The sequence below is a fragment of the Lissotriton helveticus genome, chromosome 1_1 (assembly GCF_964261635.1).
Source record: "Lissotriton helveticus chromosome 1_1, aLisHel1.1, whole genome shotgun sequence".
In the NCBI taxonomy this organism is placed as follows: domain Eukaryota; kingdom Metazoa; phylum Chordata; class Amphibia; order Caudata; family Salamandridae; genus Lissotriton; species Lissotriton helveticus.
The window spans coordinates 1,915,982,920-1,916,001,575 of record NC_136057.1 but is presented as its reverse complement, the minus strand read 5'-3'; the positions used below and the strand labels follow the sequence as shown (position 1 = coordinate 1,916,001,575).

The following is an 18,656-nucleotide window of genomic DNA, read 5'->3' as shown; positions in this document are numbered from 1 at the left end:
TAACACCCCTCACAATATTAATGTTGTGACTATTAATGACTGAAAGTCAACAAACTGCTCAGTCATGTGTGCATGGGTTGGGGGCTCAGTTCATAGTGTGCTAAGAGACCACATCCACGTGTTATGTGCAAGAACCTTAAAGGCTGAGCGCGGATTGAGTAGAGCCTGTCCAGTCACTGAGTCACTGTCAGCTGAGAGCGGAATGCAGCCTGAGGAGAGCAGCGAGCTAAGGCTCAGGCTGACATTGTAAATTAAAATTACATCTATTTTCAAGAACAGAAGCTGGTGGCATTACAGACCTCACTGTGAGCCGTCGGCCATGACGACGAGCCTCCACCAGCCATCTCTGGTCGCAGGGCATCATGAGGGAGGTGCAGGCAGCTACCGGCCGCAGAACTCCTTAGAAACAACTGCACCCGATGCCCAGTCCGCGCACCATGCATCCCGGCCTGGCCTGCCCCCTAGTACTTGTCATCTCTGCCAAGGATCAATGTTGCAGTCAACTGACGAGAATGCCTGCGCGGTGCGGCAGCCACGAGCGTAGCTCTGAGCTCAGCCTGGAAACGCAACTGCACTCAGGCATGTATTTCATGTATACTTAGTATAAATGTAACACCAGGAGGGCAAAGCAGTGCACTGCACAGTGTAGTCCCATACAATCTGTGGCTGCCAGAGCAGCACGCGGTCTGTCATACTTTGCTCAGAGAGTGCAATAACAGCGCTCCCGCTTCCAGCTTGTCAGCAACTTCACAGCACCATAAATGCCTGACTTTTTATTTTAGTGCAGTGATGCGGTTCAACACACAAAAATGCATTAGTCCCACGCCGGATACGTGATCCTTGGCAGGGCTGCACAACCACCCCACAGCTGCGCTCTATTAAGAGAAGATATGCAGCAAGCCTACAAAACGCGGCATGTGCTTTCAGATGAAATAAGCTTAAAAGTGGAAGCACAAACAATTTGTCTCTGAGCTATGCAGCTCTGTAATCAGCACTTCTCCTCCCTTTTTCCACAAGAGCAGTTCAAGCATGAATGGCAAAATATCCTAATTTGCAAATGTTTTCTATATAATTTTAGTTCTGCAATATATACTGCATAATGCACCATCTGCTGCATAATTTGACGCTTTTAGCAAATAAATTGTTTGTAGCTCAAACTGATTGTTACTAAAAAAAATGTGACTTGTGCTTCTACAAAGTGGACGGCCCTTTGCAAAGGTTGACTGATCACCTTTGGCACTGCTGGATTTGTATGTTAGACTGGTATTAATAAAGCCATTCTTTTTCCAGAGACTGTTAGCATGAGAAAAATGTAGAAATAATAAAGTATCAGAAAATATACTGCATTACGCTGCAGTCTTTTTTGGACTTCATAATTTAGTCAACACTGCAGTAGAATTTCGTCCTCCATTGCTGCATAATTTCAGTGGTCCCAAAGCAGGCAGCACACGTTAAAAGTGCTTGTGCATGAAGGATCGAGACTGAAGTTTGTGAACTTAGTTTGGTGTGCTTGTAAATCCTGCATTGCCGACCCCTGGTGGGTTACAGCTACTACTGCTGAAACCAGGCCAACGGAGGGACCAATGGGTGAGGTGGCCTGGCCTCAAGGGCAGGGCCAGCTTTAGCGCTGGTGGAGCCCTGTGCGACAATGTTTGTTGGTGCCCCCCCAGTGACTCCCTCTGCCACGGATTCCCTCACTACCACCCTTTAACAGTACCCCTCAAGTCTCCATAACTACACTCTTGCTCAGATGAATTTAACTTGATTTACAGCACCACTGATACCAGTGTAGGGTGTCAGAGCACTTTACATCACACTCATTACACAGAGACAATTAATCATATGTGTGGAAATCTCTGTATAGGAAATATTACATAAGACAAAGGACTACAAGGTGTAGAAGTCACATGACATCCATACTAGTAGGCAATATAGTTTAATAGTGATTGGTCTGGAGAAACACACTGAATTTAGAACGTAAACTCTGAATTTAGAACTAAATACCATGCTTGGGGGTTCTCTTTAATAACCAGAATTGATTTCTATTCAAATTAACCATTTTTGCAACATTAGGATAATCAGGCTGGGGAAAAACATGCAGCTCTTAGAGGACAGCTCACTGTTTTCTGTTAGGATTTTGACTTATAAACTGCAAGTACCAAAAGGATCTCACTGACAAAAGCAGTAACCCACTGACCCATTTACATTATGTCCACTTTGTGATCTGGATGGTACATGTACGTTGCAGCAGGCAAATTAGACCTTTGCACTACCTTTCCATGAGTCAAAACCGCCACACAAAACTCATCTGTTCCTAATGTGCACTTATTATGGTTACCACTTAGTATATATCTTAGCAGAACTGGTAGTGGCAAACTAAATATTTTATCTAACTTCTGAGAATTTTTGTCCCCCATGAAATTTTATCTGTCTTCCTTTTATACCTTAGTTATTTCAATGGATGTGTTAAGATGTATATTGTTAAATATATGAATTGTACCAGAGGCAACTTGTTGTTATTATTCTCAATATGGATGACTTATGTTAGACATTTTTAGCGTGCTGGTGCTGCCGCATTGGCAATATGTCTCAAGTGCAATATTGTCAGAGGGGGGTTAGAATGCATGACTAAATGCATTTCAATGCGGTGAATTGGACACTAGCATTAAAATGCATTAATCGAAACCCTCACGCGGCCCTACCGTAACCCAGCCTTGAAACTGCGAAAAGTAAAATTATAATAACTATGTTATTATAGTTTTATTTTTCCTGGTCAAAGAGCATTTGTTTTCATGTTAATCGCAACGTCCGTCATGAGCTGAAATTAACATGAAAACTTGAACAAATGCGCACAATCACCTGCAGCCAAGCTCTATTAAGAAAAGAAATGCAGCAATATAGCTGCCAAGGTTTCAAATTGCTATGAGGTACAGTTTCAAGTCTGCCTTAACACCGTTCACGTGTATTTGAGGAAATGCAAAGTTTTTGCACTTTTTGGGGCAAAAGTTTGGAGTGATATTTGGCACTACACCTACACACGCGCTCTGGTAACTGGCGCACATAGCCTTGGTTGCAGCGCACATAGACCTTACACTGCCGCACACAGAGGAAAAAAATTAGAGGGAACATTGGTTATGACACACGCGGCCGTGCACCACAATGCACCCAACTACCTCGCTCAAAAGTTGTCTATATCAGGAGGTTTGAGATCCAATAGAAGCTCAAAAAATCTACTCCTGAAACCCCGCAGATTCCGGAAAGAGAAAACTTACAAGCGCTCCTTCTCAGGTATGGCACCCAGGATCTGGAATGCCCTCCCTCCTGAAACCAGGCGTATCTCCTCCACTGCACTCTTCAAGAAAGAGGTGAAAACTATCCTTCTGGCCAAGATCTCCTGAACTTCATAGGTGCTGGATCAGAGACTCTGCATTGCCTTGTGTCAATGCTCACCTTGTCCCTTGGCACTATACCTCTACTTGAAGGAGACACTACTGTGCTACTTTCTTCTCACTACCGACCAATATATGATACACGCTGGGTCACTGATTCACCCTCCCGATGCCCCCACTCAGTGCTCTCTCTATATTAAAACACTGGTATGAGCCTTCCATTCACCCAAGGTGTATCTGAACACCTCTGTATTGGGATCAATGACTTGTGCCGTCTTATATTACTTGTTTACCGTACTGTATATTGATGTTTTATGTATGTTTTTATTTTCCTTTCATGTTAGTGACTACTACATTGCTCCCATTACCTCTGTTCATTCCTATTGCCCCTACCCTTTCATTGTGAAGCGCTCTGATATCTGTAAGGATCTTGTTCGCGCTATATAAAACTTTGAATAAAAGAAAAGTCTACCAAAACGGCTGCGGATCGCATAAAGTTCAAGTGATCTATGCGCATGCACACCATCGCCAGCCACATAACACACCACCATTTGTCTGTGCCTCGGCATCAGACTTCAAAGGCTGCCGCTCCCCCGCATCAGACTTCAAAGGAATGCGTTATCTCTCTCCCAACCCCCCCCCCCCTTCCCCCCCCCTGCCACAGCAATGCCGAAAGCTTGTTTCTGGACGAAAGTGAAAGCCTACCGTGCTTGTTTACAGTAGCGTTGCTCCTCAAATGCTGTTGCTGTGTTGCCATCTCTCTAGGGACACTCAGCTTGAAAACCCTTGACGTGCTAGCTGCAATGCTACATCCGCTAGGCTTTGCCTCTAGACACGTTGATGCCTCGCAGACTGTGCTGACTCTGCCCCTCCTGATTCTGAAACTGACCAACGCAGTAACCACGCAGTCTCTTCTCTCTGTCTTATGATGTCTGCCCTGCCACCATTTACTTCGGACCCTTACACCCCCTCACCCTTACACCCCCTCACCCTTACACCCCCTCACCCTTACACCCCCTCACCCTTACACACCCTCACCCTCACACACCCTCACCCCCATCACCCTCACCCCCCTCACCCCCATCACCCTCACCCCCATCACCCTCACCCCCATCACCCTCACCCCCATCACCCTCACCCCGTCACCTGCACCCTCCCTCACCCTCCCTCACCCTCACTCACCCTCACTCACCCTCACTCACCCTCACACCTTCACACACCCTCACACCTTCAGACACCCTCACTCACCCTCACAACCCTCACCCCCCTCTCACCCCCTCACCCCTCCACACACCCTCACACACCACATCACTCAGGGACACCGCCACATCACTCAGGGACACCGCCACATCACTCGGGGACACCGCCACATCACTCGGGGACACCGCCACATCACTTGGGGACACCGCCACATCACTTGGGGACACCGCCACATCACTTGGGGACACCGCCACATCACTTGGGGACACTGCCACATCACTCGGGGGCACCGCCACATCACTCGGGGGCACCGCCACATCACTCGGGGGCACCGCCACATCACTCGGGGGGCACCGCCACATCACTCGGGGGCACCGCCACATCACTCGGGGGCACCGCCACATCACTCGGGGGCACCGCCACATCACTCGGGGGCACCGCCACATCACTCGGGGGCACCGCCACATCACTCGGGGACACCGCCACATCACTCGGGGACACCGCCACATCACTCTGGGGACACCGCCACATCACTCGGGGACACCGCCACATCACTCGGGGCACCACTCGGGGACACCGCCACATCACTCGGGGCACCACTCGGGGACACCGCCACATCACTCGGGGCACCACTCGGGGACACCGCCACATCACTCGGGGCACCACTTGGGGACACCGCCACATCACTCGGGGCACCACTCGGGGACACCGCCACATCACTCGGGGCACCACTCGGGGACACCGCCACATCACTCAGGGCACCACTCGGGGACACCACCACATCACTCAGGGCACCACTCGGGGACACCACCACATCACTCAGGAACACCGCCACATCACTCCCCACATCACTCAGGAGCACCACTACATCACTCGGGGGCACCACTCGGGGACACCACCACATCACTCGGGGGCACCACTCGGGGACACCACCACATCACTCGGGGGCACCACTCGGGGACACCACCACATCACTCGGGGACACCGCCACATCACTCGGGGGCACCACTCGGGGACACCGCCACATCACTCGGGGGCACCACTCGGGGACACCGCCACATCACTCGGGGACACCGCCACATCACTCAGGGCACCACTCGGGGACACCGCCACATCACTCAGGGCACCACTCGGGGACACCGCCACATCACTCAGGGCACCACTCGGGGACACCGCCACATCACTCAGGGCACCACTCGGGGACACCGCCACATCACTCAGGGCACCACTCGGGGACACCACCACATCACTCAGGAACACCGCCACATCACTCCCCACATCACTCAGGAGCACCACTACATCACTCGGGGGCACCACTCGGGGACACCACCACATCACTCGGGGGCACCACTCGGGGACACCACCACATCACTCGGGGGCACCACTCGGGGACACCACCACATCACTCGGGGACACCACTCGGGGACACCACCACATCACTCGGGGGCACCACTCGGGGACACCACCACATCACTCGGGGGCACCACTCGGGGACACCACCACATCACTCGGGGGCACCACTCGGGGACACCACCACATCACTCGGGGGCACCACTCGGGGACACCACCACATCACTCAGGGCACCACTCGGGGACACCACCACATCACTCAGGGCACCACTCGGGGACACCACCACATCACTCAGGGCACCACTCGGAGACACCACCACATCACTCAGGGCACCACTCGGGGACACCACCACATCACTCAGGGCACCACTCGGGGACACCACCACATCACTCGGGAACACCACCACATCACTCGGGGACACCACCACATCACTCGGGGACACCACCACATCACTCAGGGCACCACTTGGGGACACCACCACATCACTCAGGGCACCACTCGGGGACACCACCACATCACTCAGGGCACCACTCGGGGACACCACCACATCACTCAGGAACACCGCCACATCACTCCCCACATCACTCAGGAGCACCACTACATCACTCAGGGACACCACTACATCACTCAGGGACACCACCACACCACTCGGGGACACCGCCGCATCACTCGGGGACACCGCCGCATCACTCGGGGACACCGCCGCATCACTCGGGGACACCGCCGCATCACTCGGGGACACCGCCGCATCACTCGGGGACACCGCCGCATCACTCGGGGACACCGCCGCATCACTCGGGGACACCGCCGCATCACTCGGGGACACCGCCGCATCACTCTTTCTTTTTATTTAACACACAGCGTCGAAAAGCCTGTCTAGAATTAATGGCTCAGAAGAGACAGCATGCTTCACAGAGCTGTACTTATCATTGGTGCTGCAGAATTATGGCTGTTTTAGTCTTTGCTTGCAATCGAGGCCCAGGGCATTCTTGCTGTGACAGTGTTGCTCTGGGCTTCGGAGCAAAGGCACTATGGAGGGGAAAAATAAGGCAGAAGACCTACCTTAGTTTGAGCATCCGATAGATAGTGTGAAATGGGAGTGCATATAGTTAATAAAGGGCATGGCACTAGCTATCATTAGTGAAGCAGGTGTACAGGCTCTGAGGGTCTTCAGGCCCACTGCCTCACAATTATGAATGTCTTACTTAAAAAATATTTGAAGACCTATGTTGTTGTCACATTAAGGCTCAGCTTGTTTGGGCTTGGGGATCCAATAGAACCTCAAGCTAAACCAGGCATGTGTCTCGAACCTTCAGTGGTTTGCTCTTCTCTGTCACATAATTGCAATTAGGGGGACAAAGACATGGGGGATTTGATCATTATCAAACACTTTGGTGAAGCATAAGCACCACTTGTGTTGTGAGAAATTTGTGGACCTTGAAACGAGGAATCCTGAACTCATTGTATTGCTTGTACTAAGACTGCACGGAAAATAACCCAAACCTAGGAAAGTTTTCCTAGTCTGTCAGGCGAGTAGGAGTAAGGAAACAAGCTGGATTATTGCAGGGCCTACTCTGCCTTACATCCTCATGTCTAGGTCATTCCATCTGGGGAGCTGATCGACCTCAACAGTTTTAGGACCCAGTTTAAAATGCCCTTTATCTACTTCAGTGTCCTCGCCCAATCTATTTGTTTTGGGACCAGAGGTGACTACCTATGCCAACCCTATCTTAGCTAGCCAGGAGAACCCACAGCTTAACCGAAGAGGTTACCCACAACTTGAGTAACCCCACCATGATCAACAGGGTCACAGGGACTAGCTTACTATTCGACACGAGGTCAGACCACCATGCCAAAGATATTGCAGCCATAAAGGCTAGCACCCAGCAGAGGCCACTGACCGCTGTCATTGCCCAGAACCACACTGTTAGCTCTTCAATGACAGGTGACAATGCTAACATACATGCTTCTTTGGGTTCAGTTTGCCTGTCTGCAGTTTTAGAGTGGGGGTTACTACATTCTGTAGCAAACACCCTCCTTCCACTCTTTTTTCTGTTAGCTGAGGAGCCACCTTCTCATGCCCAACAGTTGCCTGACTAGCAGATCTTCTTGTGGGTTAGGTAGAACTTCCTCTGGCCACTTGGGGAGCTCTCCACAAAAGGGATTGGATCTCCTTGGCTTACTGGAACTTTGGCTAAAAGTTGCCCACTGTTCCTACACTTTCTCTTTTTCTTCTGCTGGGGCATATTTGCACTAACTGCATGGTCAGTACTGCCAGAATCCTTGGGTGAGGACTGGCACCGGACCAGTACCTCACTTTGCCTCAGACCAACCTCTGGGTGCTCATTTTCCAGGAGACTGTTAAGGGGAGGTCTGTACTGTCTACCACCCTTCTCCAACTAAGGGACCAAACCATTTCTAGGGGTGCTAAAGCCTCCGGCCTAAAAACTTCCTCTGGAATAACCCTTACTCTTTTAGTCTCACCTGTGATGTACTGGTTTGAGAGTACCAACCTGTCATGCACAAAGGTGTGACTGACACGGTTATCTCTTAGCCCAGTGGCTGGGATTCCATTCACCAGTAGGTGGTGAAAGTGTCTCCTCCCCTCTGAAATCTCCAACTCACCTTTTGGACCCACTTTCCAGTTAAATGCTAAGAGGACTTCCTCATTTGAGAAATCGCCATCAATGGCTACAGTAGCATCCCCTGGAGTTACACTAGTGGGTTTGTTTTTAGGACCGGAAGAGTCCTTGACTATGTGCCTGGTCTGATTTTTGGCTTCTTTCTTTTGGTCACCCCCACCATGCCTGGTTTTGGACACTCTTGTTTTTACCCAGTGCTCAGCCTTCCTCCCAAACTCTTGGGTAAACTAACCCCCAGGTCCACCAGGTATTGATTCAACTTTTCAGAAGTACATTACTTAACCAATGTTCTTTCATTAGCAAATTGTAAAGTTCATCATAATCTTCAGCTGACTTCCCTTTAACCAGCTACCTAGTGTTTTCACTGAAAGATCTGCAAAATCTACCCAGGTCTGACTGGGTTTTCAGAGTCTCCCTGAACCTGATCCGCTATTTCTCAGAGGTGAGTTCAAAGCCTTCAATCAGGGTATCCTTCATGAGTTCATAAGATAAACCATCTGTCTCATTCAGATTCAGGAGCCTATCCCTACACTTTCCTTTTCCTGAGAACCGCTCTGAGCAGGGAGCCCCAATACGTTTTAGGTTTCGCCTGCACAGCGCTTGCTTTGCAGGCTCATCAGTTCCCATGTTCATTCACTTTTGTGTGGAACTCTTTTCTTTTTCTTTTTTTTTGTCAACTTCCCCATGCTGCATGCATTTACGATACTTCTATTAAAGCTATTCACCCTGTGTATACCTCATTCCCTGTCAAGATATGATATCTTCCCACAGAAAAGGCAGACTGCTTTTAACAGTATGCAGGAATACTTGCTTTTTATTACTTAATTGTGTAAAGCAGATGCTTTAGCCTTGGAACGTTTTTGGCATATCCTAAACATGCCTCAGTACCCTTTTTTTGCAATTTGTAGGCATTCTTGGATGTATTTTTTTTCTCCAACCTAATAGATTTGATCATTATGATCAAATTCTGCTCCTAAAAAATAGTTAATATACAAGAGCTATGCTATATTTTTGACAGGCAGCCGCAAGTGCATTTACTTTGCAGACAACAGGGTCATAATTTGAAGGGTGCAGCAGGTGAAGTAGCACTGGGCCTAAAAGTTGTCAGAGTTCCTCTAAACACATAGTATTGCTATATTTGGCCACTAAACAGGCAGTCACAATTACAGTTACCTTGCACTAAACCCAGATCATTGCTAAATGTTACTACTAAACTAGACAGTCGCGAGTGCATTTATCTAGCAGGCAATAGGATCATGATTTGAATGGTGCAGCAGGTAATATAGCACCAGGACCAAAAGCTCTTGGCACCCCCACTAAAAACCAAATATTGCTATATTTTACTACTAAACAAGGAGTTACAAGTGCAGTTACCTTGCAGACTAAAGGGTCATGATTTGAATGATGCAGCAGGTGCTGTGGCACCGGGCCCACGCGCTGTGAGCACTCCTCTAAACACCTAATATTGTGGTGTAGCGCAGCGGCTAAAGCGGCTGACTGCAGGGCATCGAAGTTTGATCGCCAGTGTCAGCTCAGCATCATGTGACTCAGGGCAATATTTTTTTGGTTTTTTATTTTACAGAGTTTTATATAGCGCAAACTTGACCCGAATCGGGTATCGGAGCGCTTTACATAGCAACAGTTTCATTACATGAGGACACATTCATTTTGTTAGGCACAAGGAGATGAAGTGATTTGCCCAGAATCACAGGATGTTCAGCGTCTTTGCCGAGACTCGAACCCAGTTCCCCTGAGTCGAGGTCGACCGCCCTAGCCGTTAGGCCAACTCCTCCTCACTTAATCTCCCCGACGGCCCCCAGCACCTTGAAACCCTTAATGGGCGATATGTTCGATCTTTATTAATTGGAATTATTATATATTTTACTAATATACAGACACAATTGCAGTTATCTTGCAATTAAGAGGCTTGATTTGAAGGATGCAGCAGTTACTGTGGCCTTGGAGCAAAAAGCTCTAGGATCCCCTCTAAATGTATATGTTTGAGGCATGTGGGCTGCTGAATTCATATCTGTGCATAGATCGCCGCCTAGTGTTGGGTCCGGATGATTGCACCTTGTTGTCCTGGAAGAGTCTTCGAAGTATCACGACCCCTCTAAATGCATATTATTGCCACATTTCACTACCAAACAGTCAGTTACAATTGCAGTACTAGGGTCATGATTTCGATTGTGCAGCAGGTGCAGTGGCACTGGGGCCAAAAGTTGCCTCAACACATTATATTGCTGTTACATCAATTAATTCTACTGTTGCCCTCTTTCATTTTTCAAAATGTTGCTATTCCTTACCCGCACTAAACCACTAGTAACGGCACAATATATTGTCTTTTTGTACATAAACAAGTTATAACACTTAAGCAGACTTTCTGTAACTTATTTTGTATAACTACTCAGCAAGCTACAACTTGCAACAAAAAAACAGCTTATCAATCACATAGGCGAAACCTAATGCATTTACCAATGCTTGTAATTGAGTTCCCTCCGTTGACAAGCCCTCTCAAAGGCTGTAAACCATTTGGTGATATCACCTTCTGTGTATTTAGGGACAATCCCTTTGGGATTTTAGGGTCAAAACCTTCTTCCTTATATATAATTTTGCTGCCACCAGAGATTGGTCCTAGGCCCAGTTTAGATCTTTTCTTTTCTATAGTCAGGAGTTTAGCCTCTAATGCTATTGAGAGGCTATCCTCTTGGCTAATTTCTGAAGATCTGCATCTTTAGTGTCTATCTCTTTTGGAATAGTACTGGGGGTGCTCCCTGTGGTATTGCTTACCGAAGGGGTATGGGTGGAGTCCGTGTCAACATCATCCACCGCTGGGTCTTCATCATTTTCCCCAGTGGGGGAATCTTTACTTGCTATGGCCTTGCCATTTTCGGCCAGCAACTGTTGCAGATGAGCTTTCGTGGGTTTAGGTCTCATGGCAAGTTTACATGCCTTGCAGAGCTCCTTGAGTTGGGATACACTAAGGTGCTCATAGGGAGCCATGTTAAGTTCCTGGGACGTCCCTTCTAAAGACTGCTTTTTTTGTAGTTTAAGTTCCCACTTTAAAAATCATAATTTTTATTTATTTACTTATTTATTTTTATTTATTGAAGTTTTGTATAGCGCTAGCTGGACCCGGGGGTATCAGAGCGCTTCACAGCAAATAGAGAAATGCAATCAAGGCAATAAGCAAATAATACAAGAATCGGACACGATAGGATGGGAATAAAGCCTGTACACCAACAAAACAACAGCAATAATAACGTAATAAGAGACGGAGTTCGGGGGTGAATCGGTTAGATTTGAGTACCGTAGAGGAATCGGATTTCTGCTGTTGCGAGATGGGCTTCTCTTTAAGCACCGGAGCGTTCAAGGAAGAGGGCTTTGAGTAGCGTTTTGAATTGTGGGAAGGAGGCGGTCGTTCTGATATGTGGGGGGATGGAGTTCCAAATCCTGGGAGCGTTCCCCGCAAAGGATTTATTAGAGGTCTTGCGTTTCTGTGATTTCAATGGGATGAGCAGGAGTGTGTTGGAGCTTCTGAGGTTCCTGGATTGTCCAGCCCTTTTGAGTTTAGAAGCCAGGTATTCAGGTTTGCCTGTGTGCAAGGCTTTATGTGTGAGGCAGGCTGTGCGGAAGTTAGCTCGTTGGTCAATCGGAAGCCATTTGAGTTCTTTGAGCGCCGGGGAGATGTGGTCAAATTTCCTTGTTCCTGTAATCATTCTTGCGGCAGCGTTGAGGGTGGAGTTGAGGGGACCCAGGTGTGACTTGGCTGTTCCAGTCAGTACAGCAATGCCATAGTCAATTCTTGAGAGCACGAGTGCCTGGGTGGCATGTTTCAGATCTTTGGGGGGGAGGAAGGGTTTAATTTTGTAGAGAAGTTTCAAGTTCATGAACGCGCTTTTGGCGGTTTTAGAGATATGCTTCTTCATGTCCAGTTTGGAGTCGAGAGTGATTCCTAGTGATTTTGCTGAGTCCGTTGGAGTAAGAGAGACATTGAGGGCATTTAAGGCTTTGAGCCATTCCACTATTTGTGGGTTTTCATCTTTGTTCGAGATTAAGAGAACTTCCGTTTTATCTTCGTTCAGTTTGAGGTGGTTGGCTGAGAGCCAGTGTTGAACCTCCATGAGTGTGGCATTAAGTCTGTGAATGTCAGCGATCGAAGTGGTTTCCAAGTAGAGTTGAGTGTCATCCGCGTACAGGTGGAAGGGGATGTTAGAGTTCCTTAGGAGAGAGGTGAGGGGTTCCATGTAGATGTTGAAAAGTTGCGGGGAGAGTACTGATCCTTGTGGCACACCTCTGTTGATGGGGAGGGGGTCTGACTCGAAACTGTTGATCTTTATTCTTTGAGAGCGGTTGTTAAGAAAGGAGGCGAACCATTTTAGGACCGTGTTTTCGATGCCCGCTCTTTCTCGAAGGACATTAAGAAGGAGGGAGTGATCGACCGTATCAAATGCAGCCGAGAGGTCAAGGAGAATGAGGAGGCTACATTGGTTGGAGTCGAGTGACATGTGCAGGTCGTCAAGGACATTTAGGATAGCGGTTTCCGTACTGCAGCCCTTTCTGAACCCTGATTGGAGAGGATCCAGTAGGTTCGAATTCTCTAAGTGTTGGGTTAATTGTGACAGCACACATCTTTCCAGAATTTTGGCTAGGAACGGAAGATTCGATACTGGTCTGAAGTTGTTCATGTCTGCGAGATCAAGGCCGGGTTTTTTGAGCAGAGGGGTGACTTGTCCTAGTTTAAGGCAGTCAGGGATGAGGCCCTCGCTTAAGGAGCTATTGATGATCTTGCCCCAGATTGGGGCTAGGGTGAGCTTCAAGTCCTTCGCCAGTCTCGAGGGAAGTAGATCGAGAGAGTGAGAGGAGGGTTTCGCTGCGTCGATAAGATTGCTTATCATTTCAACCTCGACCGGCTGGAAAGAAGACCAGCGGATAGATGATGTTACTGGGGTGTTGTGGATGAATGCAGGGCTCTGGATGAAGGAGCGGTCGATTTTGGCTATTTTTTCATTGAAGAAGCTTGCGAAGTTGTCACAATGGGTTTTGGAGGCAGTTAAGTTGGCCGCCTTGGGAATGGAGGTTTGGTTTCTAATGATGTCGAAGAGTTCCTTGGGGCGGTTTCTGGCATTGTCTAAAGCAGAACTGAAGAAGGAAGTCTTCTTACTTTTGATGTGAGAATAGTATATTTTGCGGGCTGCCTTCAGTTGGTCCCGATGCAAGGCCGATGGGTTGTTTCTCCAAGTTCTTTCCAAGGATCTAAGGTGTCTTCTTTCCTCATTAATGTCAGTAGAGAACCAAGATCTGGAGGGGATGCTTCTGGGTTTTTTTAGTTTCAAGGGAGCCAGCTGATCTAGGACAAGCTCTAGATTGGAATGGTAGAGCGAGGTGAGTTCCGAGGTAGAGAGGGGCTCCGCCGTGTTCGGGAGGAGCGTGCTGAGTCCTTCCTCAAGCTTGTCTCGGGGAACTCTGGTGGTGTTCCTGACCCATTTGGGGGGTGCTTGGGTGGGTGGGAGTGACGCGGCCGGTTGCAGGATGTGAAATAAAATGATGTGGTGGTCTGACCAGTCCACCGGGATGATGTGGTCAATCGAGAGTGCATTTTTGTTCGCGATGATGGCATCCAGGGTCGCTCCTCTGTAGTGTGTTTCTTCTGAGCAATGTTGGACCAAATCGTTGTCTTGTAGCAGGGTGTTGAGAGATTGAATCAGCGGGTTTTTGTGGTCGTTCCATCTTAAGTTGAGGTCGCCCATAATTAGATTGTCGTCGCCATTAAGTGCGGATTGGGTGATCAGATCCGATAACTGGGCTTTAAATTCGTTGGCATTGCCTGGGGGATGGTAGAGGAGATGGCACTGACGAGAGCTATGACCGTGGCATTTGATGTTGACCGATAGGCATTCGAAGGAGCTGTGCAGGTAGGAGGGAGCTTCAGAGACTGCGAGGTTGCTTTTGTAGATGATCGCTATGCCGCCACCTTTGTGAATGGGCCTGTCTTTACGTATAATTGAGAAGCCGGGAGGCACCAGCATATCCAGAATGGGATGGGATAGGGAGTTAAGCCACGTTTCAGTAATGAAGGCCACATCTAGGTCATGAGAGAGGATGGATTCAGCTATTTCCGTTGCATGTTTGACTGCGGACCGGCTGTTGATAAGCATGCAGTTCAAGTGGGGGGGGTCTTCTTTTGTTTTCAAATTGTCAGGGATGGCTCTGGGAATGGGGGACAGATAAAGAGGGGGTCTGATTGTTCTACGGGTGGGCAGGTCCCTACCTATTCCGGTGATGACTTGGATCGAGGAGGAGAGGGTCGGAATCACGTGAGGGGCCAGGGCAGGCTGGTTCGGGGGGAGTTTGTGAGAAGCGACGAGTGCGCTCACTTCTAGAGGGGAGAAGGAGGTAGAGTTTCTGCTGGGAGTGATTGCTCGTGACTTCGTCAGGACTTTCGTGAGAGGGGGCAGGGGACCAGGGAGGGTATGAGCCAGGACGGTACGGGGAAAATCGTTCCTAGGGGGAGGCGGGGGGATGTAGTGTGAGGCGGAGGGGGAGGGGGGTAGCTGGAGATTCCCAAGGGCAGAGAGGGTTTCCTTCAGTCCTAGGATCAGGGTCGAGATCTGAGCTTCAACAATGTCGAGGCGCTGCGCTATCTCGAGTGAGGGGGGGAGGGGGGGGTCAGTGGAACTGGGAGGTACTGGGTGTGAGGAGCTAATGGGCGAGTTTCCAGTGGGAGGGATAAAAGGATGGGAGGTGGCGGGATCTGGATTGGGGTTTTGTTGTGTGAGGGTTGTTAAGTGAAGGGTGTTGTGGGCCCTACGGGGGAGGGAGAAAGCTTCAGAGGAGGGGGAAGTGAGAGCTAGCGGAGAGAGGAATGGCGGGTTAGGAGGTTGAGTAATGGGGTTGACAGGTCTATCTATCAATTGTGGGAGGGTTAGAGGGTGAGGTGGATTACTGTCCAAACGGGGGTGCGTGTTTATTTCGTTAGAGGGAACAGAGTGAACAAGGGGAGTGGGTATTGGTGGGGGTGGATTGAGCGATGGTGTAGATGAGGGGTCTGGGATCATTGAGGGGGGGAGGCAGAGAGCGGGAGGTGCTTCTGGAGCTAGGGAATGGTCTAGTAACATAGGGTGGGTGTGACGGACGGGGGGCGAGAATTGTGAGGTATGGGGGGTTAGGGCTGTCGGGAGCGGCTGGGTGGAGGGGGGACTAGGTGGTGTAGTGGAAGGACGCTGGGGTGGCGAGGGGGGCTCAGTGGGGGGAGGTTGAGTGTGCCGGACGGGGGGCGCGAGTTGTGAGGGATGGGGCGTTAGGGCTGTCGGGAGCGGCTGGGTGGAGGAGGGACTAGGTAGTGTAGTGGTCGGACGCTGGGGTGGCGAGTTCTGGGGAATCAGGGTTTGAGCGGAGCCGGAAGGATGGGCGGGGGGAGTTTTGAGTGGGTAATGGGTCGTAGCCATCCTAAGTGTGGGGAAGAGAGAGTCGAAGAACTCTAGGTTTTCCTCTTTCGCCTGGATAAGAATGGTGCCGTTCCTATAAATGGTGATGGAGATGTCACCCGTCAGGGATAGATGATTCAGGGGGGCGATTGTCAGTTTGCGGTTGTGATCAGTGAAGGTGGTTTTGGAGATGGGGAGGGATGTATTAAAGATGTTGGCCCAAACGTCAGGTCTGTTGGTGTGGAAAATAAAGTCCATTTTCTTCTGACCTCTAGTTGTGCAGTGGTAAATGTCAACAATTAGCGTTTCAGGGTGTTGCCTTATTATGTTCTGTTTGAAGCGTTTTTTAGATTTGAAAGAGAGGGATCGTGGGAACGATATAGCGAAGGTGTTCGGTCCTTGAGGGGAGAGGAGGTTAGTGGAAGGGACAAGATGAGTGACCGATAGTGCGGCTGGGGGCATCTTGGCTGGGCGGGGGGGGGGAGAGGCTCAGGGGGAGTGAGGCGGAGGACAGAGGGGAGGAGTGTTACTTGGGGCGGTGTGGAGAGTGTATCGTGCTTTGGGGAGTTGTCTCAGGGCGGGAAAGGTTCCGAGGCTCTGTTCGGGTATTCTTGACGAGTTCGGAGTAGGCTTAGACCGGGAGATCAGGCCGGGTTTTGAGCTTGGGGAAGCTCTGAGTGAGCTCTAGCTCACCAGGGCTAAAGTTAATAACTCAGGAGAGCAGGAGACTCAAAGTCCGTAAGGGCAAGAAAGGGCAATGCGAGAGCAGGTTCAATATCAGGGTCCGGATAACGCATGAAACGTGTAGATCAGCACCGCTTTCGCAGCTGGTCGATGACCTGAGTGGCGGCCAAGTTAGGGACAGGCAGCCCGGGCTAAAGTCGAGAAAATGGCAGCGCAGGGAGACTACGAGTCCAGGCGGGCCAGAGGGGGAGGGCAGGTTTACCTGATCTGAAGTTTCTGGCGAGTCCCACGTAGGTAGAGATCGGTCCATTTAGAGCTGGAGGATGTCCTGTGTGGTGGCCATATTAGGGATAGTGTAGATCAGGACCGAAAGCATTGCTGGTCGATGTCTTGGGTGGCGGCCATGTTGGGGGCAGGCAGCCAGGCTGAAGTCGAGAAATCTGCAGACCTGTTCCAATGGTGCAGGCGGGTCCCACATAGGCAGAGAGGGATCAGGTTCGGTCTCAATTAGAGCTAGAAGGTGTTCTGTGTGGCAGGGCAAATCAGGATCAATTTCACAGCAGGTCGCCGTCCTGAGTGGCGGCCATATTGGGGACAGGCGGCCAAGGCTAATGTCGGTAAATCTGCAGTTCAGGTAGGCAAGGAGGCTAAGGGTCCTAGCGGGCCAGCGGGAGGGCAGGTTCATATGTCTTTATCCAGAGTTAATGGAGAGTCACGACATGAGAAGGACCGTGCATATCCGGGCCGGTTTGTAGTTGGGAAGATGTCCTGAGTGTCGGCCATCTTAGGGTCAGGGAGCCCTTCACGGTGATAAGTGGCTGGTAAAAGTGTGGAGGGTGTGGGGAGTGCCCCCGAGGCAGGCACCGCTGAACCCTGTCTGTAGCGGTAGACTGGTGGATCGGGGGCCCTTATTTCCGCAATCTTTTGGGCTCACCTGATTCATTGACTGATATGGTTTGTCCGAGGCCGGCCATCTTGGGGACAGGCAGCCCTGTCGGTCGAGAGCGTCGGGACCGGAGTGAGGTCCTCCACCCGGAGCGGGGCCTTCCGCTTCCCACCGCGGCCGGACTGCAGATGAGGAGATGAGGGGAGGGCGGCCCTTGCCCTCGGGCCGGTCCTTGTTCGCCGTCCCGCCTACCACTGGAGCGGCCGGTGGAGAGTCTCCCATAATTACTGCTAATGACCTAACTACTTTGCAAAACTGATTAGAACTTAAAAAGTAGTAGAGGGACTAAGGACATATCTGCTATTTTAAAACCATTTAGAAAAATTGGAAAAGTTTTTAACTAGACAATTTTGGATTCCTCTGGAATATTTTATCAGCCAAGTGGTACAGCAAATGTCGAGTCTTCTATCCCACAGCTGCTCCACCAAAGTAGGAAGCTGACTCTTTAAGTGGGCAGTATGGTATGAAAGCCCCAAAATAACTCCACGACTCAGTCTACATCAAGCTTTGCTCCCCCATGTCCACCTGACTCTGGTCACTCCCAGGAGAGGTGATATGTTTACCATTGTTTATGCAGGAATAGCTTTTGGCAGTTGGGTTCTTCCTGTTTCATGACTAAGAAGCTTATTCTTAAGCAGTTTTGCAAACTATTTACAATCCCCATTCAACCTTTCTTTCATGGTGTATAGGCTGGAGACTCACCTGACCCCAGAGATGTTCCGTACTCCACTGCATGAAATCGCTTTGAGCATCAAGCTGCTGCGTCTGGGAGGAATCGGGAACTTCCTGTCCAAAGCCATTGAGCCACCACCACTGGACGCTGTCATTGAAGCTGAGCACACACTGAGAGGTAATAGGGGAGGGCAGGAGAATGTACTGGGAGAGAGTGGAGAGTAGATGGGCTGGGTAAATGTTGCATGGACATGCAGGAGTTTTCTGCTGGAAATTAGTCTGCTATGTTGAAAGAGATGAGAAACTGAACAGTGGAAGAAATTGACAACTGCTAAAGCCAATGTG

The 18,656-nt window shown here is 49.8% G+C and overlaps 1 protein-coding gene across 2 annotated transcripts in view; it reads left to right on the top strand.

Moving 5' to 3' along the window:
• The window catches only part of DHX9 (DExH-box helicase 9), a 282,357-nt gene that overhangs the window by 203,010 nt on the left and 60,691 nt on the right, over nt 1-18,656 (top strand). For both annotated transcript variants that reach the window (XM_078643268.1, XM_078643278.1), the window contains exon 21: nt 18,329-18,489. In XM_078643268.1, the coding sequence (XP_078499394.1) occupies nt 18,329-18,489 (161 nt within the window). The remainder of the gene's footprint in view (nt 1-18,328; nt 18,490-18,656) is intronic.